The sequence below is a fragment of the Hypomesus nipponensis genome, chromosome 11 (genome assembly GCF_054491055.1).
Source record: "Hypomesus nipponensis isolate SF chromosome 11, ASM5449105v1, whole genome shotgun sequence".
NCBI lineage: Eukaryota > Metazoa > Chordata > Actinopteri > Osmeriformes > Osmeridae > Hypomesus > Hypomesus nipponensis.
The window spans coordinates 18,558,934-18,582,500 of NC_140371.1; the positions used below are offsets into that span (position 1 = coordinate 18,558,934).

At 45.4% G+C, this 23,567-nt stretch overlaps 2 protein-coding genes across 2 annotated transcripts in view; one reads left to right on the forward strand and one right to left on the reverse strand.

The window, feature by feature from the left end:
* LOC146268540 (inactive phospholipase D5) overlaps positions 1–6,339 on the reverse strand; it is a 33,685-nt gene extending 27,346 nt beyond the window's left edge. The window contains exon 1 of the mRNA XM_084710156.1: positions 6,161–6,339. Within this exon, the coding sequence (XP_084566282.1) occupies positions 6,161–6,328 (168 nt within the window). The 5' untranslated portion in view covers positions 6,329–6,339. The remainder of the gene's footprint in view (positions 1–6,160) is intronic.
* A 5,029-nt stretch (positions 6,340–11,368) lies between these two features.
* The window catches only part of atrnl1a (attractin-like 1a), a 129,048-nt gene continuing 116,849 nt past the window's right edge, over positions 11,369–23,567 (forward strand). Inside the window, exon 1 of the mRNA XM_084709954.1 lies at positions 11,369–12,321. Coding sequence (XP_084566080.1) covers positions 12,080–12,321 — 242 coding nt within the window. The 5' untranslated portion in view covers positions 11,369–12,079. The remainder of the gene's footprint in view (positions 12,322–23,567) is intronic.

Below are 23,567 nucleotides of genomic sequence, written 5' to 3' on the forward strand. Positions count from 1 at the left end.
CTTTAAAGCCCATGTGTGTGTGTGGAGGGGAAGTTGCTCTCTCTGTCAGTCTCAGAGGAGGTAAAACACTGCTCTTCCTACTGGCTGCTGTTCTCTCGCTCACTCACTGGACACAGTCCAACTGAAAGGTAGGATGCGAAGTGTAGCGACAGGGAGACACTAAGCCCTGACATGATGCTATCTCTCTCTCTCTTCCTGCCTCCCTCCCTCCGTCCTTCCCTCTCTTTCTCTCTCACACGCTTTCTCTCCTTCACTCTATCTCTCACTACCACCTTCTATCTCACACAGTCTCACACTCTCTGCTCTCTTCCTTCCTTCTCCTTCTTATAACTCTCTCTCTCTCTCTCTCTCTCTCTCTCTCTCTCTCTCTCTCTCTCTCTCTCTCCCTTTCTGTCTTTTACTATCTTACTATGTTTCACACTTTCCTTCTCTGGTTCACTCTCTCTCTCTCTCTCTCTCTCTCTCTCTCTCTCTCTCTCTCTCCTCCCTCTTTTTTAACCCCCCCCGTTTCCCTTTCTACGTTTCTCTCTCCCTCTCTTTACCTCACCTTCGCTTCCTCCCTGCCTTTTAATGTCTATCTCACTGTACACCGTCTCCCTTCTCCGTGTGTGTGTGGTAAATGTCCCGCCTCAATCGCTTTCTCTCTCTTTGTTTTTCACACACTTCTGTCACCCGCCCTGCACTTCCAAAAACAGAGAGATGGAAAGATACAGGAGACGGACGCTCCCCTTCTCCATCACACCCCTCCCTCCCTGCCTCCCTCCCTCTGCGCTCCGTTCCACTCTTCCCGCATCCTGTCCAATACTGAGCTGCCCTGCCCTGCCCTGCTCCTCCCTCTCTCCCCCTTCCTATGAGGAGAGAGCTGTGCCGTTTGTGTGTCTGACAGAGAGAGAGAGAGAGAGAGAGAGAGAGAGAGAGAGAGAGAGAGAGAGAGAGAGAGAGAGAGAGAGAGAGAGAGAGAGAGAGAGAGAGAGAGAGAGAGAGAGAGAGAGAGAGAGAGAGAGAGAGAGAGATCTGAGAGAGAGCGTGTGTATGTGTGTGCATGCATGTGTGCGTGCATAAGAGAGGCAGGCAGCTGCAGATTCAGACCACTCTATATCCAGGCAGATAAGGAACCGTGAGGTTCTGAATGGTCCTCACTTGTTATCAGACAGATATGGGCACAGCCACTCTGAGTCAGGTGGAAAGACCAGAGACCTTGGCTGACACACTTGAAGACACATAGTTTGCTCAAGGCTTCCAATGGCAAACAGTGAATCATATAATTCATCTTTATTTTATATCAGTCAGAAACAGAGAGAGATAGAGCCACAGAGAGAAATAGAGAAAGAGAGGGACACAGCAATAGAGAGAGAGTGAAAGAGAGAGAGTGAAATATAAAAATATAAATATTTTAACACCAGTTTATCTTGCTGCGGAAGCAGAAGTGCTTGCACTTTGATGACAATGACATACCTGTTATAAGCACAAATTCAAGCATCATTGGCACTTTCGCCCTTTCAATGCATTCACTCACACATGACTTTATGCTATATATTGCTGTACCTCTCTACATGCATAATGTACATCTGATACCAGGTAACCGCTGAAGAACCTTTATCAAACTGTAAATATTTCAGTATTCCACTAAACTCCCCAAAGGGGCCAATAAGCTTGGCTGCAGCATTGTAGTAACAAATAATCACCAGCAGAGGGCAACTCATCAGCACAGATTCATAGCCTACCCTACAGCATCTGCGTACGTCTATAAATGTAGTTAATGCAGCCTGTCCTTGGCTCTTTAAGGAAACATGTTGTGGAGAAAAGGAAAATGGACACATTTAGTTCCAAACTGTTATTTTCTAAGCTAAAGCACGATGCTAACGTTCTTGTTGAGGAGGCCTGAGGTGTGCTGTGGTGAAGGGGAGGAGAGGGAGACGCAGGAGCGAGGAGGAAGAGAACAGGATGAAGTGGAGGCTCACTGCACTGGACGCACCAGTGAGAAGGAAAAACAGACACTTCCGGGCCCTGGGCCAGGAAAGCTACAACTCTTATGACTTTCAATGACAGCAGGAGAAGAGAGGATGGACAGTGTTTCTGTGTTTGTGTTTGAATGGCAGAGACAAACTATGTCATTCCACCGCTGAGCCAACAGCTGCCACAAGATCATGTTTTTGAACTTTGAATACGTTATCAAGACCTGCAGGATACAATAGATATCCCTGTGTCTGAACTGAGGCCAAGAGAAGCTGTTGCTATCTCTGCTACATCTGCATTTTACATCAATAACAGCTTGTGAATAAATAACACAACTACAAAGCCACCTAAACAGCTCTGCTCGCTGCCTGCACAAACTGAAACAGATGAAATAATTCCGGCAAACTCACCGGTGGACCCTAACACGTTCACAGCAATATTCCAGCGGAGTGAATAAATGTATTTGGGGAATGGAGTGTTAAGAACATGCCCTTACATTTCTTTACCCTGGAGGAAAATGAGTTGCAATTAACCTTGACACAATTCTTTACAGAGTGAGCTGATTGGATTTGCATTGAAGTAGATCTAAAACACCAGTACCAACTGCTCCAGAGTTGCCAGGGACATCAAAATAAAGAGAAAGATAGCAAGAGCTAGAGAGAGAGAAAGAGAGAGAGAAATAAAGAAAGAGAGAGGAAGAGAGAGAGATAAAGAAAGATAGAGAAAGAGAGAGAGAGAGAGAGAGAGAGAGAGAGAGAGAGAGAGAGAGAGAGAGAGAGAGAGAGAGAGAGAGAGAGAGAGAGAGAGAGAGAGAGAGAGAGGAAGATGTCAGTGCCCCTCAGATGAACAGAGAAAGAGGTTCAAGGAATATCAAAAGGTGAGGGAGGTTTACAGCGCCAATATGGGATAGAAACATAAAAGATGTTAATAAATATTGTGAGTCATCTTGTCAGGGTTGATATTAGTCCCATGATTCAAACTCAGACATAACGTCTCCTCTGGTAGAGAATGATGAACGGGTCGACGTCGTTCAGCTCCCGGAAGGTGGAGCTACATGGGGGTGTGGGTCTGGGGTGTGGGTCTGGGGTGTGGGTCTGGGGTGTGGAGGCTGCTACAGCATGTGTGAGGGCTGGCCTCATGGCTCCCTGCAGGGTCGTAGAACGTGGATTGACCAGGGAGGTGTCAGTGTGACCTGACTTAACAGGATCAGACTGCCCTGCTACGCTCAGTCATGTCTGATCAAGACACACACAGATGACACGCACACACACACACAGACACACACATGTAGACACACACAGAGGAACACACACACAGACAGACATGCACTCATGCAGACACATGAACAGACCTGTATTGTAAGACACAGAAGCCATCTAAGCTAACTATACAATATGTATTCAATCCAATAGTACATTACAACCTGACTCTATAGAAATGTATAGAGTATAGAACCCCATCAAAGTGTGTGTGAGAGAGAGAATGTTTTATACAAAGCCTGATGAGCCGGTCTTCATCATTAGTCCTCTCTGCCAAGAGGCTGCATCCAGAAATCTTTAATAGTGGATGAGGATTTGGCCACAGGCAGAAATGACCAGAGGCTCCTGTCAACTGTATAAGCTCAAGAGAGAACGTACACGCACTGGAGTGGAACACTGCAAAGAGCTGTGGAAGTCAATGCGGCCCTGTTCAGAACAGTAAGTTCTAGAACGTAGTTGAATTGATTATGGCGAGAGCTAATAGGCCAGCATCCATGGGTTCTGAGGAGGCTTGCTTAATCAGCAGTGAGTAATGAGGATGTTCTTGTTTTTGTTTGTGTTGTTCACTCCTCCGTGTGTGAGGGAGAATGATGGTGTGACAGCCATGTTCAGAAGGGCTGCAGAGGGAAACAACACACATGTGCACCCTGCTCACACACACATGCTGCAGACACACACATGCTGCACACACACACACACACACACACACTCTCACACACACTATAGGAAACACAAAACATACAGAGCAGCAAAACACAGTGTTTCGTGTGGTTAGTAAAGACAACAGCTTCATCTGCTGGCCAGAAGGTGATAGTGATCTGCTGCGAAAGTCCTGTACCATAGATCAAGATAGTCCACAGATTCATGCCAGTGTGTCCTCTAAAGTCTTTCTCCTCCTCCCCCCCCCACCTCTCTCTCTCTTTCTAGAAAGTTCTGCTTTGGCACTCACCTAGCTGGGTTTGACTGCATCTGGAAGTGTGCCCTGGCTGGCACTATAACCCAATCCTCCTAAAGTATCCCATAAATCACACGCACAGCTACTGTGTTCCTCATGTTTCATTCAAGAATCATGGCAAGTGTCAAGTCTGCTCCTGATGTCAGGGGAAGTTTGAATGTAAAATCAGGGAGTCAAATGTTGATTATTAACAGGCTGCTGCTGAGGCTTGGAGAGAGAGAAGGTGTTTTAGTATGCCTGGTAAAAACCTTTCGTTTATCTCCTCCAGACACTAATGAGATGGGCAAGTGAAACCAGGCGTAAAGCCAAAATCCACGCTTGATTCCTATTGGTTCCATTGACTCGGGGTGTCTGTCAAAACCACAGAGGAAGATAGACCCTCTGGGCATGGATAACTCTACTCATCGATCATTAATTAGCCAATAAGATGCCTGAGAAACAAACAAGATCACCCAATTGCACTTCACCCTGATGGGAAACTGACATGTTGTGCTCGAATTGAGCAGGCAACACTCAAGATACTCAAGATCAAAGGCATATCCAGTTACTAATGGGGAAACATGTCACGTGTCAAATGAGAAAACAGTCATATAATAGGATTAGTGTGCAGTGAGGAAATATCATTAAATGCATTTTACAAATGTCAGCCAACATCAGTAAATGTAGCTCTGTGCTGCCTTTAGAATAAACCGGAAGAAAAGGGATTGAGGTGAAGGATCGACTCTTCCCCCAATAGAAAAGCAATAAGGCCTGATATCATCTAATTTTCTTCTCGTCACTCTTTAAAACAGCTTTTAATATGAGGAGAGGTCAGCTGGGAGGGAGCCAATAAGATGGAACTGTGAATCAGCTTCACCTGGGAGTCCTCACAGCTGGATCAGCTCTCATTTCTCTGGAAACAGATGAAAAAAAATAAGCCTCCCTCAGCCAGCCGCCTACTGGGTATGACATTGTTGCCGTTGGGTTGAGTCGAATTTGAAGTACTCCCCTGTCATGGGTGTTTAAAGCTACGACTACATCTCTAGTCACTACATCTCTAGTCATTACTTTGAATTGCTGACTTCTTTAAAACATCACTTTGTAATGTAACAATACTCTAGAGTTGCATGAACTTTCCCAAATAGCATGAGCGGAAGAACATCATTAAACCATGAAATTGGTTCATGAGTGCATGAGTGCTCGTCTGTGGGCGAGGTGTGTGTGTGTGTGTGTGTGTGTGTGTGTGTGTGTGTGTGTGTGTGTGTGAGGGAGTGAATGTGTGTGCAGACATTAGTCAGAGCAGGACTGAGACTGCCAGGCCTGTGAGTGTGTTTGGTCGGGATGTGCGGACTGATTTATTCTCTTCTTCTTGGAGGTGTAGAGAGGGTGTGAGTGGAAAGAGACTGTCTCAGCACCAGGAAGGCACAGTATTCCCCTCTCATTTCAGGAAATATTTAACTCCGTCTAGAACCACTGGCCACACTGTGAAGACCCACAGTAAAACTTCAACATGCACAGCTGTTCATGTGGTTTAATTTAGGTTTCTGTTTGTTTAAAGAAAGAGTCTCATGTTGAATCTGGAAGGAAGAGCCGACCACAGTAGGAGAATGACATGATTTATGACAGAAGATACCGGCACTTTACAGAGCAACCGGTCTACGGTCAATAGCCATTCTCAGACAGGCATTCCCATCAGACTACCTCAGAAAGCACAACAGAGCAACTCACTACCGGAGACCAAACAAACGGAAACGTCTACAGGCACTAGCACTGCACCACCAAACACTTATACACAACAAAAACAGAAATTACCTCGATCAATATTTCGAAAAATGTATTTTATTTTTACTTCAATTACCAAACAAGCATCCAACCAAACTATGCAGTGGCACTTAAAGCCTAGAGCTGTCTTAGTTTGAAACAAATATTGATCCTTTGGAAGTTTTGTAGAGTGACTTTATAGAGAGCACTGTCCTCCCTCTCAGTCACTCTGTCTGCCGGACTTACGTACGTGTTCCAGTTTGTCCTTCCTGCGAAGCCACACGCTGGCAGAATAGTCCTGCTGTTGAACTGTGCTATAGATAGCGCTCCCCACCGGGCGACCTACTGATCCAGCCACCGGCGCTGCTAGCTGGTTGAAGCCCCCTGAGTGCAGCCGTCCGGCTGGGCGCACCTCCATCCTGGCCTGGGTGGAAGGGTCACCCTGGAGACACTCCTGGGGATCCTGGAGAAAAGCCTGGATCCGCTTCGATTTCTTCCCCACTCAGATCCCCTGGGAGCCCAGGCTCCGTGCTGTCGGAGACTGGCACTGGGACTGACTCAGGGATCCTGTGTGGTGTGGTGTGTGTGGTGTGTGTGGTGTGTGGAGCTGAAGCAGCCTTGTGTTGGAAGGAGAGATGGAGAGGAGAGACAGAGAGGAGAGGAAACCCTCGTCTGATTCAGACACCAGTGGAATCAGCTACACTACTGTCAAAGAGGAGGGAGGGAGAGAGGGCGAGAGAGAGAGAGAGAGAGAGAGAGAGAGATAGAGAGAGAGAGAGAGAGAGAGAGAGAGAGAGAGAGAGAGAGAGAGAGAGAGAGAGATGGAGGGAGGGAGGCTGCCATCTGAATCATTCACACACATACACACACACTATGTCTCTTACTCAATCCTTATTCCTGTCTGTCACCCTTTTAACGTCTCTTTCTTTATCTTTTGCTCTGTCCATTCTGCTTCTCCCCTCGCTCATGATGTCTTCCACTCTCATTCTCTACACCTACCCCCCCCCCCCTCTTCCTCCTGTGTAAAAGTGGGAGGGATATCCCTGGATGTAGGAGGTGCCACTCACACACACAAACACACACACACAGCTGAGCAGAGTGGAGTGGCGCAGTGGGACTGCAGTTCCCTCCACTCACCTCCGGGCGTGTCAGAGGAGCCACACAGTCAGAGTGCAGTCTCTCATTAGCATCCAAAGCATCTCATTACAAGGAAGGAATGCTGCCTTTCCAATCCACCTTCAAGTAAGACATATACTGCTTTTGGCTAACAAAGTAATCACGTACACAAACATACTTTATTTATGGAGCTTTCCAATCCTAGCTTTCTCTCTCTACAGGTGCCTGTAAAAATCTGGTTAATTGGTGTACCACACCATCAGTTACACTTTTAAAGTAGTAAACAACATCCGGGTGTTAAAGACTGGGCTGCTTGGCACAGTCTGTTATGTGGAGCTGAGTCACAGCAGTGATCAGTACAGTTGCTAGGAAAAGCAGGTCTCAGAGCCATCAAGTCCTAGCTGAAGTCCAGAGACTTCGTACCACAGTATTCCACTCACACACTTTTCAAGGAAACTATCAGGCGGATCGGGGCTCCGACTGCATGCAAAATGCTGAATTCAGGCCATTTTTTTCCCATCTGGCCTGACCTTCTGTCTGTGGTTTATTGTCTGGACTGGAGATCAGCCACAGATTACAGATAAGGCGGGCATCAGAGCCTAATGGAAGAAGGATACACTTCGAAGACAGTAGTTTCTGCTACTGCAAAATATCTTTCATCCGGCACGTGAATTCATAGTGAAAAATCAATTTTCCAGGTGCAATTGAAGTAACTGCTGAATGTTCTCTGCTTTGTGGACTTAAAACTTAATTGTCAGGAACATCTGTTTTTCCTGGAAGTCATGTCATTGGAGTTGACCTTTGGCAGATGGCACCAGCTGACATTTAGCTAGTCAGGCTCCAAGGGAGTTCTTTGAAGAGACCAAGGTACGACTTCAAAGTGTTGAGGTAAAGATTAGAAGGTTGGATCCCCTAATTGCTCCTTTCAAGTCTTGTAGAGGCTTAAACCTTCAAAGGTGAGAAAATACACTGTCACCATTGTGAAGGGACAAAATGGCTGGGATTAAACAGTAAGGATCTGTCTGGGATCTATTTGAGAACAGCAACAAACTCAGAAGCAGAGATCAGCATCTAATGGTGGAATAGTACAACAATCTTGGAAACATCCATTGTAGTACAAGCCATAATGATTGTCTAGATAAATATATAAAAATACCTTAAAATTGTATTTTTCCCTCTAAGCAATATCTTTAATGTACAATACAATATGCATTTCTTGTAGTGTGTGTCAGGTGCAGATACAACATTATATACAGGTTCCTTACTGATTGCTGAATCGTGTTTCCCTGCAGAGTAATAATCATGCTGTTTGTCACGTATGTTCCAGTTATGCACACATCATGTTCTAATCCTAACTTCCCAGTCTATAAATTATGATTTTATGTCTGAATTGAAATCATTTTCAGAAGCAGACAGGTACATAATAAGTATTTTCCCTCTATGGGTCAAATTCTAACCGAATTCAAACCAAATTTGATTTCATCATTCCACAGGCACTCCATTTAATCTTGGAAGTGGACAGACCAAAAAACTAAAAAATATTGAGCTCAAAACCCCCCCCAAAATACATCAGGCACCATGATTGAGCACTACAATCTATTTGACCTCTAGTGAGACACCCATCAATTTCTCAGCCAAATGTGTCTAGCCAAAATCAATATCCACAAAAACAATCATGCTGTGTTGAACAAAAGTGCCTTACCTCCATTTATGCCCTGCTCCAGGTAGCTGCAGTCAGTTCTAGCGGTTTATTATATGCACAGACTCAAGCCTAGACTTGAGCTCTGGGATTAATTAAATTTATAACAGTGTGCCCCATATCTACTCAGACTCCTAGCTTTGAATTAAACAAGGTTAATTGACATTGTGTCCCTGATGGTGTCAGCAGGATGGAAGAAAACTCCATTAACTGCTGTGTGCCCAACCTGACACACACAAAGAGAAGAAAAAAAACGATGCAAAAGTTACATACGTTCTCATTACACTTGCTTCAAGTTTTAGTTATATTCACCTATAATACATCACAGTCCACCAACAGTTTGTTCTAAGTTTGCACTTGTTTAAGATGCTCATCCAATTATCGCCCAAATTTGGCACAAGCTTAAAGGAAATGACAGTTTGAGTGCAGTAGCATGACTAATGAGTCTTTTTCAGAGGTGGTACTGGTCTCCGCTGGTTGTGTTTTTCTCTCCTCTGCTCCTTGGTCCACAGGGCCCACTTAGACAGAAAAAGGGTGGTGTCAGACTGGGAGGTAACAAGGCGTCTTAGCAGCTGGCCTACAAAGAAACCTATCTCTAATACATCTGCAGTCCTATATCTAAACGTACTGTAGCAACCGTGGCCTTCTATTTCTATTTCCCTGGACTAGGTATGGGCAATGCATTCCTATAGGCTAGAGTTCATACATAAGTGTCCTCTCCTTCCTGTTGACTGGATTCTTGTTCAATGATTGTAATCAATGTAACCAGTCAATATTTCCTGTTGGAAGTTAAAGACTCTTGTAAAATGTTGCCACCTTAATCAGGAGAGAGTTTTCACCGCACCATCCTAAACCACCTTACACTTGTTCTACTGGGGTTAGTTGTGGATGAAGGTGTAGGTGGTGAAAATGTATTCTTGCATCATCACTGTCTTCCTGTCTGGGTAACCTCTGTAATTTGGGGACATCTAGTGGACATAGCTTGTCAGTGCATCATATGCTTCAGTTGTGAAAGAGATAGTTTGATAATGTGCAGGGAAACTGAACTAGTGGTTTGTTATAGGTCATTAAGATTTCAATCATTGCTGTGATCTAACTCTGTTTTATTCACAGATATTGTTCTGTGTTTATAAGACTGTCCAGCGTTGGCAAACTATAGTGTAGAGACTTAACCTCAATCCCCAAAAAGTTTTTTAAATACTTTAGAAAGAAAGCTCAGGTTGTTTTTTAAGTTAACAAAATATTTTCTGTATAAGTTCTGAAGGTTGAACAAATATTTTTCAAAAAAATAGATAAACATGTTCACAACCTGTCTTAGAGTAACCGTTAGTGGAGTCATGCAGTACAAGGACGCTTGCTTACTTCCTGATGTTGTTATGAGGAGGAAAATCAATATTTATCTGTGGAGAGACACAGAGGATGTGGGAGGCAGCACTGTGGCTGGCTGGGCTGCGTCATGGTCTAAAATGGAAATATCCAAGGATTTTACGATGCATGCTTTTGTTAGCATTATCCGCTAAACAGCTCAGAGAACCTGATTTGAACTAATACCACAGAAACTTTCCTGTAACTCCATTATCCTCCCTTATCGTCTCTTCTCTTTGTTTCTCTTCTCCTTTCCTCTCCTCCCGTCCTCTCCCTTCTCCCTTTCCCTTCTCTCCTCTTCTCTCTTCTCCTCTCTTCCCCTTAACCTCTCCACTCTCCCCCTCCTGTCCATATATAGGCAGCAGAGGTCGATGAACAGATGGCCTCAGCCCTCTGGGCTGCTAGGAGTCCTAGAGCAGAATAAAAAGTATTTTCATCCTCAGCTATCATGGCTCATCTGCAACAACACCACCGAGAAGACCAAAATGAGAGCTACTGTATTACTTTAAATGATTTTGTTGACCCAATTATTTCCAACACTTTTTAACTATTGCCTCTGAGACTTTTGCTAATTTTATATACCCTATAATTTTTATGTAACCTGAATAAAAGTCTCAGGGATCAGATGTAGAGTGACTGTGTGACTGGCAAAACTGATTAAGTGTGACCTGCAGGGTAGCTTTATGAACATGTGAGGGCGCCAACGAGCAACGTAATCCCCCTAGCCACCAGTAAACAATTCCATCGATCTATAATCATTAACAATTAAAAAAATATGTATCAAAAATGTAATGTTATTCTAGGGAAGACAGAGAAATGGTTTCCTACTGTTTATGTGGGTTTAGGCGACAGGAGGTAAAGGTGTATTTATACTATCAGACATACCTTTTTATATTTGGTCAATTGCATTTTTAACACATTCCTAGGATAGCCATTCCTGACAGACAAAAACAATCATTAATTAAATGAATAATGTTCCTGCGAACCATCTCCTGTGTGTATGTTGGTGTGTGTTATGGGGCGTTATCATTGCATGAATTATAATACTGTTTTCAGAGTAGTGTGTGTGCGTGCGTACGTGTGCCAAAGCCCTCGCATCCTCTTCCATTAGGGTCGGGCAAAGACTGAGACAGTGAATGTAATATGTGGTGGGAGTATTCTATCATAACGAAGACTTGTCTTGTTTTCCGTTCTGTCCATTCAACATGAGCATTCTGTGCTGTCCCTTTAAATGTGTAGTTTTTACTGCTCATGCTCAGAGCAGAGCGCAGGAGTTTCCCCAGTCAGGAACCAGCTGTGAGCGAGCCGAACGCAAGAGCATCATCACGCTAGCGGGAGCGGGAGGGGGATGCTGTTCTTCCTCCGTGGATATCGCAGTCTCTGACGGCCTGGGATGAAGGATTACAACAACATTGCACAAACAGCACACCCTCGTCTTTACCAAATTGTCGAAAACCTAAACGTGGAGATAGAGCACGAGCTGGCGGCAAACTTGGACTGTTTATTGTTTGTGCTCTGTTGTCCCGAGCTTCGAACCATTCTGTTACCAGTGGAAGTGGAGAAACGGATTACTGCATGATCTTCTATCATCATAGTGGTGATAAAGTATGGTAGAAGCATTTCAGACCTATCCTGAAAGTATGTCATCAGTGGCTTTGTTTGGGCTAGTAACAACGATATTTGCCTTTCCTCGATAATATTATGGTTGTAAATGGTTGCAGCCTTTTTGTTTTGTACGGTAGAAAGAGATGTCATCTGCCACAATTTGCAGGCGCGTGCACACGACTGTTTCGTGTTTAGTCATCCCGTAGTCGACTTTTAACAGCGCTGGATGGACAAATGGACATTGCTAAACAGTGCACCATCTAAAGGCATGATTAGTTCACCCCGCCAACTGTTTATTTACCACCTAAAACGAGAAATTGAATTATAGTCAATCCACCTAGTAGTAAGGGAGCCCACTCCTAAGAATAACGCTGCAATTCCACGATGGGTAGGGATGGAGGAATTATGCATCTATGCACTTTAACAAAGTTTTTAATTACTGGACCCCACAATGTCAGAAGATGTTTGGTGGCATTCCTTGTGCTTTACTTGGTGCTCATCACGGAAGCCTCGACGTCGAAGACGTGTGACAAAAACTGCTTCTCTGGGAAATGTGTCAATGGTACCTGCGTCTGTGACCAAGGCTGGGTCGGAGAGCAATGTCAACATTGTCAGGGAAGATTCAAGTAAGTCACTTTCACACCACGACAAATCTGTGACAAAGAACTGTTCTTTTTTTTGTAAGTTGACATAAGCTCACACACTGTTTCCACCATACGATACAGTCATAGTTTCTGTTTCTTCCGATATTGTACTTGGTCTGAAGGAATTGCAAGCATGTCGGTGTTATCTTTTGTTCTACATATCCCTGCGACACGCCGTCCGTTATGGTGTCTTTGTTATCATTGTTGACCACAAGCCGTGATCCTGTGTGATTCCGCCGAAGGATGGGCTCAGTCCTCTTAATCCTCTCTGGGGAATCATATAGATTTCCCAATCAGATAGTTCTGCCACCGTCCATAAGAAACGGTGTTGTAATATCAACACACACATTTTAAAACGAAAGGCTGATTTTGTCCATCCATTATTGATGCTGCTCATTTAAAGTGTATTTATTGATTGAGGAGGAATGGTAGGAGCAATGTGATGATCAATGCCCTCTGTAATTGCCTAACGTGTGCCGTGCCTCAGTGCCTTGTTTTACCTTTGCGCTGGGCTGAATCCCGAGGGGTTTGCTTTATATTTGAGGTGTGGAGTTGGCCTACATGTGAAACTGCTGACCTCAGCATGATCCAGTCTGATTGATCATGGGTAGTAAAGAGGAACGCCTCCCCTGTGCTATCTGAGGGAGATCAGGTGATTCACAACCTCCATCATCCTGCCATGTTCTCTCCCACAGCATCTGTCAAAGCCCCCCCCCCCCTCCCCAAGAGAGACCGCATAATCAGAAGGGTGTCTCAAAGCCACGTGTGCCAGGTATGGGCAAGAGAAAAATGGCGTATGGTCTATGCCTGGCATATTTGCGAATGGGTCTGGAACCCCTCAGTTCACTTTTTCCATTTTAAAGGGGAGTTATTGAAGGGCCGTGCAGATCAAAAGTCCACTGGACGCAGTTGGATAGATACAACAATTCGAGCAATGAAACATCATATTGGTTGTTTTACTGAAATGCCACAATGACCGTCTTCATTACAATCAGTGTGTTAAACCTTCCCCATTTCAGATGAACGGTTGTGATTGGCCCGACCTGACTCTGGTCGAAGGGAAATCCGTTTGAATGGGAGCGTGGCCAGACCCATTTGCCAGAGCAGATACAACATGAGCTGGCAGATTAATCTGGTTCCCAGGCTTTGTGCCTGGAGGTCTGATCTGTGAAATGCACATACATGACCAAAAATGGTCAACCAGCCGAATTTTACATTTCGTCATTTAGCAGACGCTCTTATCAAGAGCGCCTTACAGTAAGTACAGGGACATTCTCCCTGAGGCAAGTAGGGTGAAGTGCCTTGCCCAAGGACACAACGTCATTTTGCACGGTCGGGAATCAAACTGGCAACCTTCTGATTAATAGCCCGAATCCCTAACCGCTCAGCCATCTGACCCACCGAATCTGTCGAGTTGTATCGACTTGAATCTTTCTCAATTGTGTAGGCCTATTTGAGATGAAGTGGTTGGTTCTTTTCTGTTGCCTGAGTGGTTCTGTGGCGGTGCATCTCCAGCCCGTCTCTGGCTGGCAACCACAATGTCAGGAGGGAGATTTCAGAGTTTGGCAGACCTGGACCAGCTGGCTGTGTTTGTCTCATTGATTTTGTTATCTGTGCTTTTATTGCTCTGTGGTTGCTGCCTTGTGCCTCTTCTTGGCTGTCTGCCTCTCTTATTTGTCTGTGTGTCTCTGTCTGTGTGTCTTTCTCAGTCGGTCTATTTCACCCACATTCTCGTTCTGTGTCTCTCTCTTACCGTGTCTTACAAGATCTCTATCTGTTTCACTGTCTTTTTTTCTGAAGCAACCAGGAGCAGCCAGACAGATCATATCCTGCAGTTAACCTATACATCAATTATTCACACCAACAAACCGCATCACTGTTTCCAAATACAAAGAGGCTCGCGGCCTAGCAGCGATGCATTCAGAGGCCAAGCCCTGTTTGCTTGTGTGCTTTCCACACTCAGGAGGTCAAGGGGAAGTTGTTGAAATATCTTGGAGTGAAAGATGACTCTGCAGAAGTGCACTTTGTGAGTATCTTATCTGTACTTGAAGTATTCCATATCCAGTCCTGAGTTATTGTGATTGCCATCAAATTGAAGTCTGATTCACCCTGGGGTCAGATGGCTGAGCTGTTAGGAAATTGGGCTATTAATCAGAAGGTTGACGGTTCGATTCTCGGCCATGCGAAATTACGTTGTGTCTTTGGTCAAGGCATTTCACCCTACTTCCCTCGGGGGGAATGTCCCTGTAAGTCGCTCTGGATAAGAGCGTCTGCTAAATGACTAAATGCGTCTTTACTGTACATGTAAACTGTCTCTCTTCTTTTTACTCTGCTCATGCCTTGGTGAACTAAAGAAACTACAATTGTTTTTTTTGTGGTCACCAAGTACACAGTTTAAAGATAAAATTGCTACAGGCAGTGAATGTGTTTTTTCTTGCTCAATTTGAAATGGCGTTGAGCGTATAGACTGGTAATAATAATGCGCGGTGTTGTTACAAAGTACACTTCTGATGTGGCGACCCATAAACTCTCTCCCTCTTAACAGGCCACATTAAAATCCCTCCTAATTAGATTCTTCTAGAACCTCCGTTCCCAATACAGACATTCCGAGTGCACTTGTTTCTTGGTATCCTCAAATATAGCACTTGGGTACCCCCATGCCCCCTGAAATGATCAAACATTGCAAGTCAATATCTTTGAACAGCTCCAGGAGTCTGGCACTGAACCAAGAGTGGGGATTCAAGAAGCCAACTGAAAATGATTAAACAGAACTGCTTTCTTACCAGCTTTGTGGAGCCCTTCAAAATGGGCTCTTCAGACAACAAAGACAGCATCAACTCTGACACCAGCTCATCATGGGCGATGTCACTCCAAAGCAGGATGGTAGAACACTGGGGAAGGTAGGACAATTCTAAAACAGTAGCAGCTTGTCAGTTGCTGTTTAAACAGGGTTTATTAGGAGCTGAGATTATGCTCTGCACAACACTGAAACAGACAGAAAGTCTATTTAACCGTTTTCAAGCTCCCAACATATCAAGCGGTAGAGACAGCCCCGCCTGAAAGCATTCCCGTCTAGCCTTCATGTGTCCTTCAGCTACCAGGCCTTTGTCTGCTTGGACTGTTCGCCCTGTCTCCCTGACAGGAGTCTACTGCTATGGAAACCGAGCGAGCAGAGGAGACTGAACGAGTTGCTGCTATTGTAGCTTTTCTTTCCATCTATTCTCTCACTCGTTCCTGCCTCTGAACCTTCCTGCCTCTGAACCATCCTGCCTCTAAACCTTCCTGCCTCTGAACCTTCCTGCCTCTTAACGTCTCTGACGGAGCGATGTGAGGGTTATCGCACCAGCAGCACACCAGCACCCCGCCCCCCCATCTCCCCATACCAGCTTCCAGTCAGCCGAAATGGCCCCTGACTGAAAATGTAGGGATGGAAAAGGGATTGGCCAATGGGTTCAGACCACCTTGATGACACTTGATGGATTCTCTCATGGCGTTGGACGGCTGAAAGCCATGTGTGTTATTCGCACTCTTATGGGTCTGTCAGTAAACTCACCAGATATTAAACAGCCTGTCAATATCAATATCACCAGTCTCAGTGTGGACAACAACCCCCACTGTCTGGAAATGAAACCGCGCGGGGGAGTGAAGTCTAGGGGAATCCAAATGAATATTGCGCCGTGTTGAATCTGATGCTGATAGATGAATGGCACAGTAGATTTGTAATCAGAAGACTGTTATGAAGACACACACGGCTGCCTGGTAGACTTGGCTGACCCTCCACAGTAAGACGGATGGTAAATGCTTGTGTGATGCCGTCGGCTAGTGAGGCACGCTGGGCCCCAGCCTCAGGGAAAGTTGCACCCAGCCATGAGTGACACGAGGCTGGGATCCGTCAGATGGAGACAGGCTGTTTGCATGGGACCCAGGAGGAAGCAGTCTGGCTGATTTTCACATCAGGCAAAGCTCAGCTACATAGTTTTGTTGTCTGAACACATGGGAGGGACCTCTTACATCACCAAACATGTGTCTCTTTTGTGTGTTTTGTGTGTGTGTGTGTGTGTGTGTGTGATTATGTGTATTTAAGCTTTAGGCAGTGTGCTCTGATGATGATGCAGCTTAGGGTTTCTGCACAGCGAACTTGCCATAGCAGGCTATGCTGGGCTGTTTGTGTGTGTGTACACACATCCATGTGTGTGTGTGTACGCATGCGTGTGTGTGTGGACGGGTGGGGAGAAGACGCAGTGGATGGCCATCTGTCCACAGAGTGAGTTAATCCTCCCATGATGACACACGCGCGCGTGGAACTGTGTTTTCATACGAGTCATGCCTTCCCTGTTTTCTCCCCGAGTTGAGACGCTCTTGAGGTCATCTGTGACTGTGTGCTCTGGTGACATCATCATCGTGGGACCAGAGTGATTGAATACTTGTTTTGATTCTAGACGGTAAAGCATAAAGGCAAAGCAGAGCTGAATCTCTGTATTCAGTTTTGGCTCCCTGACAGTGTTAATTGGTCCTACATCCCACTAGCAATTTGAGTTTGTTATGACTGCATCCATTCCAGTGCAGCGCATGCATACATTCCAGGACAGTAAAACATCATGGGACAATATGTTTTTGGTCTATTCGTCGGTAAGTATGCATAGACTAGTCTGGTGCAAGATTACAAACATATATTTATTGATAAAAATGTGATTTTGTCCTACGCTGCATGTTGTAAAGTATGCATACTGTAGACTGGTCTGGTTTATGATCATTTACTGTCTGTCTTGGTACTGTCATCAGCCAGTCAGTCAGTCAAGTCAGTTAGCAAACCAGCCAGTCTTCTCCCCTCTCCTAGCTCTCTCACCTCAGACAGTTGTACTTCACAACACAATAGATTCTGTCCCCAGTTGATGATGTCATGGCCTCTCAGGCACGCTACACAAAGACCCGACGATCGATGATCATTTGGCCCAGCGGTTGGATGCGACGGCTTGGCCGCGCATTTACCGTCCTCATTCAGCCGGTAGAATAGGCTGAGCCGATCAATTAAGTGGCAGCCTCCAGATTGCAGCACGAGAGTGTCAAGTAAGATGAATTTTTATCCTTCTTTAATGGAGCAGGCCAATTATTAAGGTGCTGAGAGAGAGGAATCGATTGGGAATAAATGTCGGCTACAAAGTGAGGTCATTGTGTTTGCCCTTCTGTCTCTCAGCTCCCTCCTTTTCTGTCTCTCTCCTTCTCTCCCTATTCTGTGTTATTATCCAGATTGGTATCGAGGGAAATCTTAAAGAGAAGTCGGCGTTTTCCCATTCAATCCTGTTCTTAATCGCATCGTCCTGTCTGCGTTTTTTTTTTCTTCTTTCTAACCAGCCTGTGAGCAAAGTCATTGTTCAGCCTCGTCTTAAGTGTGGCTTGTTAGTTAGTCGTGTATCCTGTGAGTCCTGTTTGGTCAGTTGTGTGTTTGTTATTGGACAGAATCTGGATGAGGATCCTCTCCAGGCGAGGTCAGAGAGTGACTCTGTGGGCCGCTGAGGGAATGTTGACTCAGGGCTTTGCCTCCTCCACAGGTTCACCAGAGCTTTTCCTTGCAGGGAGCATCTCTTATTTCTCCTTTTCTCTCCCTTTCTCTTTGTCTTGTCAGTCCCCCCATCTCTCCCTGTGTCTAGGCTCTGTATCTCTCTGTGTGTTTGTCCCCTTTGCTGACGTTATCTTTGCCTCAATGTCTCTCTTTCTCTCTCTTTCTCTTTTAACATCTCTCTCTCTCTCTCTCTCTCTCTCTCTCTCTCTCTCTCTCTCTCTGTGTGTCTCTCTGCCTCTCTCTCTCTCTCTCTCTCTCTCTCTCTCTCTTTCTCTCAAACTGTAGAAACACCAGTGAGAGGGGTAGTGGTTCACTCAGAGTTCAGCAGCAAACCTGGTAGTGAACTAAATGATTAGGGAGTAGTAGCTTTTTGTATGCTCTTTCAGTTCGGATCTGTTTCTTTCTCTCCATACGCCTTTTTCTCTCTCCCTTTCTTGCCCCCTTTCTGCTACCATCTCTCTAGTAGTTGTCCAACCTCATACAGTGCAGCCTGGGAAATGGCGTTCACAGTGTCTTCCTAAACTCAGTGTTTACGCATCTGATTTCATAACCTGAAAATATTCTGGGTGCTGGTGTGTATGTGTATCTGTGTGACAGACTGGGTGTGGTGGGTTGAACTCCACAGTGTGGTTTGATTATTTGCGTTCTCTGGGGTTGTTTGGCTGCGTCTGTCTCCTAAAGTTTATTTTTCTTCTCAGACTCTGACTGTGGTCTGACGTCTTGACCTGGGAGAGATGTTTAGTCACCAAGATTAGTGTGTGTGTGTTTGTGAGGTGTCTTCACAAGTTGAGTCAATAGAGATGTTGGAGAGACTTTACTGAAACAATATCTGCAACGGCTTGTGTGCGTTTTTAGCTAGTGTCATTTTTTGGGGGCTTATTGTGTGGCGAGTGACACACACACACACACACTGACCCAGGTCCCCGTGCCAATCCCCTTCATGCCAGTGTCCGGTTGGACAGCCTGCCCTCTGCTCCCAGATGGCAGAGCTGTCAGTGATGCTGCAGTCCCAGTCATCACGTCACATTCTACATCATCACTCTGAAGACCACGCTGACCAGTGCAGGAAGCTAACGCTTCAGAACAGTGTCAAGCTAGTAGTCCTGGTGTGTGTTAGTGGTCGAGGGGTATTGAGTTACAAACCAGGAAACCATCCCATAATACAATCTGGCTGACGACAGTGGATAGTGATTTCTGTTGGCATGGCGTCACTACGCAGCCCAACCCGACCCAAACACAATGGAGACCTAATGAAGACCACATGTGTTGGGGCCCGCTGAGGGATTGGGCTGGGAGCAGCAAGCTAATAGCTACTGACTCCCTATAGGGATTAGGCTAATGCGAGCTAGCACTGATCTGTTATAGGCCTGGGCAAGGAGGAGTTAGCTAGAGGCTCCAGTTTGTCAGCCAAGTAGAGCTGAAATGCTGTTGGTCTTATCCGAAACTAAACCAAAGTGTATGGTAGTCTAAGGACTGTTGCTATACATTATACAAATATAGTAGCCTGTCTCTCTTGGACTTGGTTAGCTCTGCTGGTACTATAGGCTCACTATCTGGGCTCAGTGTGTCATTTGTACTGCTGTGGTCTGGGTGTAAACTGAACGTAATAATAGTAGTTGTGCTGTAATGAGGGGTCTATTTCTGCTCTCACATAAAAACACGCCGGGACACAAATTCCACTCTCAGGCTACACACACTGGGTCTTCCTATACCTCAGGGAGTTTATAATGTGACTGTCTTGTGATGTCACAGTAAAGCAGTACAGTATAAACATATTCCCCTGTCACACCCAGGCTGTATCAGTCCCAACAACAAAAAACCCTCTCATTACTAGCCCAGAAGCTATGTGTGGCATTGCTATGTGTCCCCTCAAACACACGCACACACACACACACACACACACACACACACACAGGATAATGGCCTACTTCAGGATAACATCAACACATTTTTTTCCTACTTGCAGTCAGACACATTAGTTATATTAATCAGACAGTCTGGAAAATCTCTATTTTTCCCACCAGCTTAGCTGTTGTGCACTCGGCAGTTGGAAACACTCGGCATGTGAATGACGGTCACCCCTGGGATCAGGACTCTGTCCTCTCTGCTGGTTCTGGTCAAGTTAGGGAAGAACCCAGATCAGTGCCTGGAGAACCTGTCTGTCAGATCTCACTACACACACACACACACGCACACACACACACACATGCAGGATCAAAGAGGATTGTTATGATTCCTATACATTGTCAGGTCATTATTGTGGCTAATGGTTTCAATCAAATCCTGTCCCAGCACATCCTTCTGAATGGTTAAAGAAGGGAAACTATCGAGTCTTCCTCTCATGATCAAGCTGCTCGATCATGAGATTAGGTATGTTCGATATCGGCTGTGGCTGGATGGACCGATCAGCGAGAGTCGCCGCTTTGAGTTGGTGGAGGTGTTGAAAACGTCAAGTTTTTTTCTTTCCACAAAATCTAAATATGTAAATAAAATTGAAAGTTATTTGAGCATTGGCAGAACGGCAGGTGTCAGAATAAACACGAAACTTGTCATCGTTGGTGTGTGTGAGTCTGGCCAATCATGAAATAGCTGTGTCGTCATCAGAGCTTGTGTTGTTGCTCTTTGGTTGCTCTGGAGAGAAGCTGTGCTGGCTGACCCAGCAGGCCGCACTCGAATGGCACTCGCAGTACTTTGATGGCTTTTGTTAGGCTAGCTAGCTAGCTAACAATTTTTAGCTACATCACTGTACTCAGTGATCTGATTGGACAGCTTGCTTGCTTGTCGTTCATTTCAACAGATACATATTTGGTCTGTCATATTTGTTTACGAGAGATAATGTAACATATCTCTCTCAGATTTGAGCAAAAATCTGGAAACGGGAGACATCTCTGTGAGGGCGCCTGTTACATTACATTTACGTTGTCTTTTAGCAGACACTCTTATCCAGAGCGACTTACAGTAATACAGGGAGATTCCACTGAGGCAAGTAGGATGAAGTGCCTTGCCCAAGGACACAATGTAATTTGGCACGTCGGTGAATCGATCCGGCAACCTTCTGATTACTAGCCGTACCGCTCAGCCATCTGACTCCCCTCTGTTACCTGTTATAAAAAGCGAGAAGCTGTACAATCCGATAGTAAAGTTAAGAGAGCAATAGCTAAGGATTAAACAGCTGTTCTGGTTATTAAAAGTAAGGTTTCTAACTTCACCGGAAGTTCTGGACCTGGCCTATTTCCCCCCGGAAATACGTGTCACTTTTGTGTGCGTGTGGGCCAAACAATACACTGTAGTTTCACACAAATCATTCCCGCACTGTTGCGCCAGGCAACCCTTTGTCCCGTATTTCGATGAGACAGAGTTGCCGACCCTACTCTGTGAGTTTACTCCTGCAGTTCTACTGTGGAAATCAGATGTTTAGATATAGAGGGATGAAAATATATTTCCCGAGATGTATTGTCCAAAACAGGGCCTGTGTCCTGGCGATGCTTGCATGCTGCATGATGTTGCAATCCTAGAGAAGGAATGCTGCCCTCACGTGCTAGTCGGAGGATCCTCTTTCACAAAATCGAGATTACGAGGACGTCATGTTCAAGTGCTTTTGTTGGCGGGGCGATGTTAAAAATGGCGGATGCAAAAAACACTATATTGTGAAAAGCCTTTTTTGTTTCCATTATGCACCTTCTAGAGGAGGAAATGTACGCAACAAGTGGTAAAAGTTAAGTGTACATAGATTACAGTTTACAATAATGTACACAAACAACAGCTAACAATAGTTGCACTGGCATCAAAATGATCTCCCAGTTTCCCACTGGTAATTACGATTTTGAGTGGCCGTTCATGTGTAACTTCCCAGTCGGAAACTCGTATTTACCATTATTCCGATAGCACGTGAAGGCAGCATTACGGTAGTGGAAATTTTCTGACTGATACAGACTCTGGTATGGTTTCCCCTCTACTGACAGAGAAGCACCTTGGGATTTAGTGTTTAATATGTAGAAGACCTTCTGGAAAGTTCTGCAAAGAGGCTCTTTGAATAGGAGATGTGGTGAACTGGTGCCTGTGTTGTCTTTGTGCTGTTGGTTTCCTGACTTCAGCTCCTCTGAACTGCGTGAGCAAACGCAGTGCTTCAGGAGTGTGTGTGTGTGTGTGTCTTTCCTAAGGGAATGCAGAAGAGAGTTTAGATCCAGTGAATATATAAATATCACAGCGACTCTTCACAGACAGTCCTGGTGGCAGGCGCCTTGCTGTCTCTCCTTAATATCAAACATTCTGACCTCATCTTTATGTAGCTAATCCTTGGCATGTGTGTAGGTGTGTTCATGTGAGAGTTTGAGTGACTTTCTTATGACATTCGTTCAATATTTCAGTGTTGGATGGAGTTTACAGTATTATTGGATTGAATCAGTCACAGTCTCTCTCTCAGCCTCTGCTTGGTGTCAAGCCGCCACATTCCCCCACAGTGTTATACAGTGGAGCCTATATACTGATCAGTCACACTGACAGCTGGCCGCTCCTGAGACCCTGTGTGTTATAATGGAGTACCTGCTTACTCGTCATTCTATTATCTTTGCCCTGACCTTATTTGTGGGATAATGTGCTAGCTGTGGGATATCTCGCCTATGTGCAGTGTGTTAGTGGTCTCTGTGGGTGTGTGTGTGTGTGTGTGTGTGTGTGTGTGTGTGTGTGTGTGTGTGTGTGAGAGAGAGAAGGGATCATGAGTGTGAAATCCTGTGGAGGTGTTGGAGACCCTGTCGCATCCATCACAGCCTTCCCCTCCAACCTACTCTCTGCTGGCTGATGTCTATTAAAGCCAAGAGGGTCAAGGTTATTAGATGACTGATATTCATCTCTCCGTTGTTCGTCCCGACCCACTCGCGCGCGCTCATAATCCCTAACTCGCCCTTCCCCTCTCTCTCTCTCCATGGTAACCTATCTCTCCATCTTACCTGGCGAAGCTCTCCTGGGATGTCTCTCCTGGGACCAGGGCTACTGTACCTGTGTGTGTGTGTGTGTGTGTGTGTGTGTGTGAAGGAGAGAGTGATGCAGCCGTCACCACGGGCTAGGCTTGCCATCCATCACTGCCTGATGGCAGGGCTACAGGAGTGTGTGTGTGTGTGTGTGTGTACAGTACTGTGCGGTATGACGACCTGCAGCAGAAGCATCTGGATCTTCCCTGTGGAGGAAGAAAGAAGGCGTTGTGCTGAAACCATGTGGGAACGATGTGTGACAATGGTTGTATTTATAGTGTGTGTACTGTTGAGGAACAATATATTTCTGGAAAATAAAGGCTATGCGAATAACAATTGATTATATTTCGAACACATACCCAAGAGAGGTGCTTGGGTTGGAAATACTGGTTGCCCACAAATCCTTTAAAGGGACCAGGTATTTAAATGGATCATTTGTTGTATGACTAGCTATTAGAGCCATCTGTGACATGTGTGTCCAGGTGCAGGCTGTGGGTGTGTGGAGCAGGTGAACTCACTGGCTGTGAGGGCTGTGATCACCACAGGCCTGTCACCCTCCAGCAGCGTGGCACCTACAGACAAGGCTATCTGTGCGCTTGAATCCCAGGAATGTCTTAAATATGTGTGTGTGTGTGTGTGTGTGGGTCAGTGAGGGGGGAAGAGTGTCTCGTTCCCTAACCGTGTAGAGGCCAGTTGTTGTG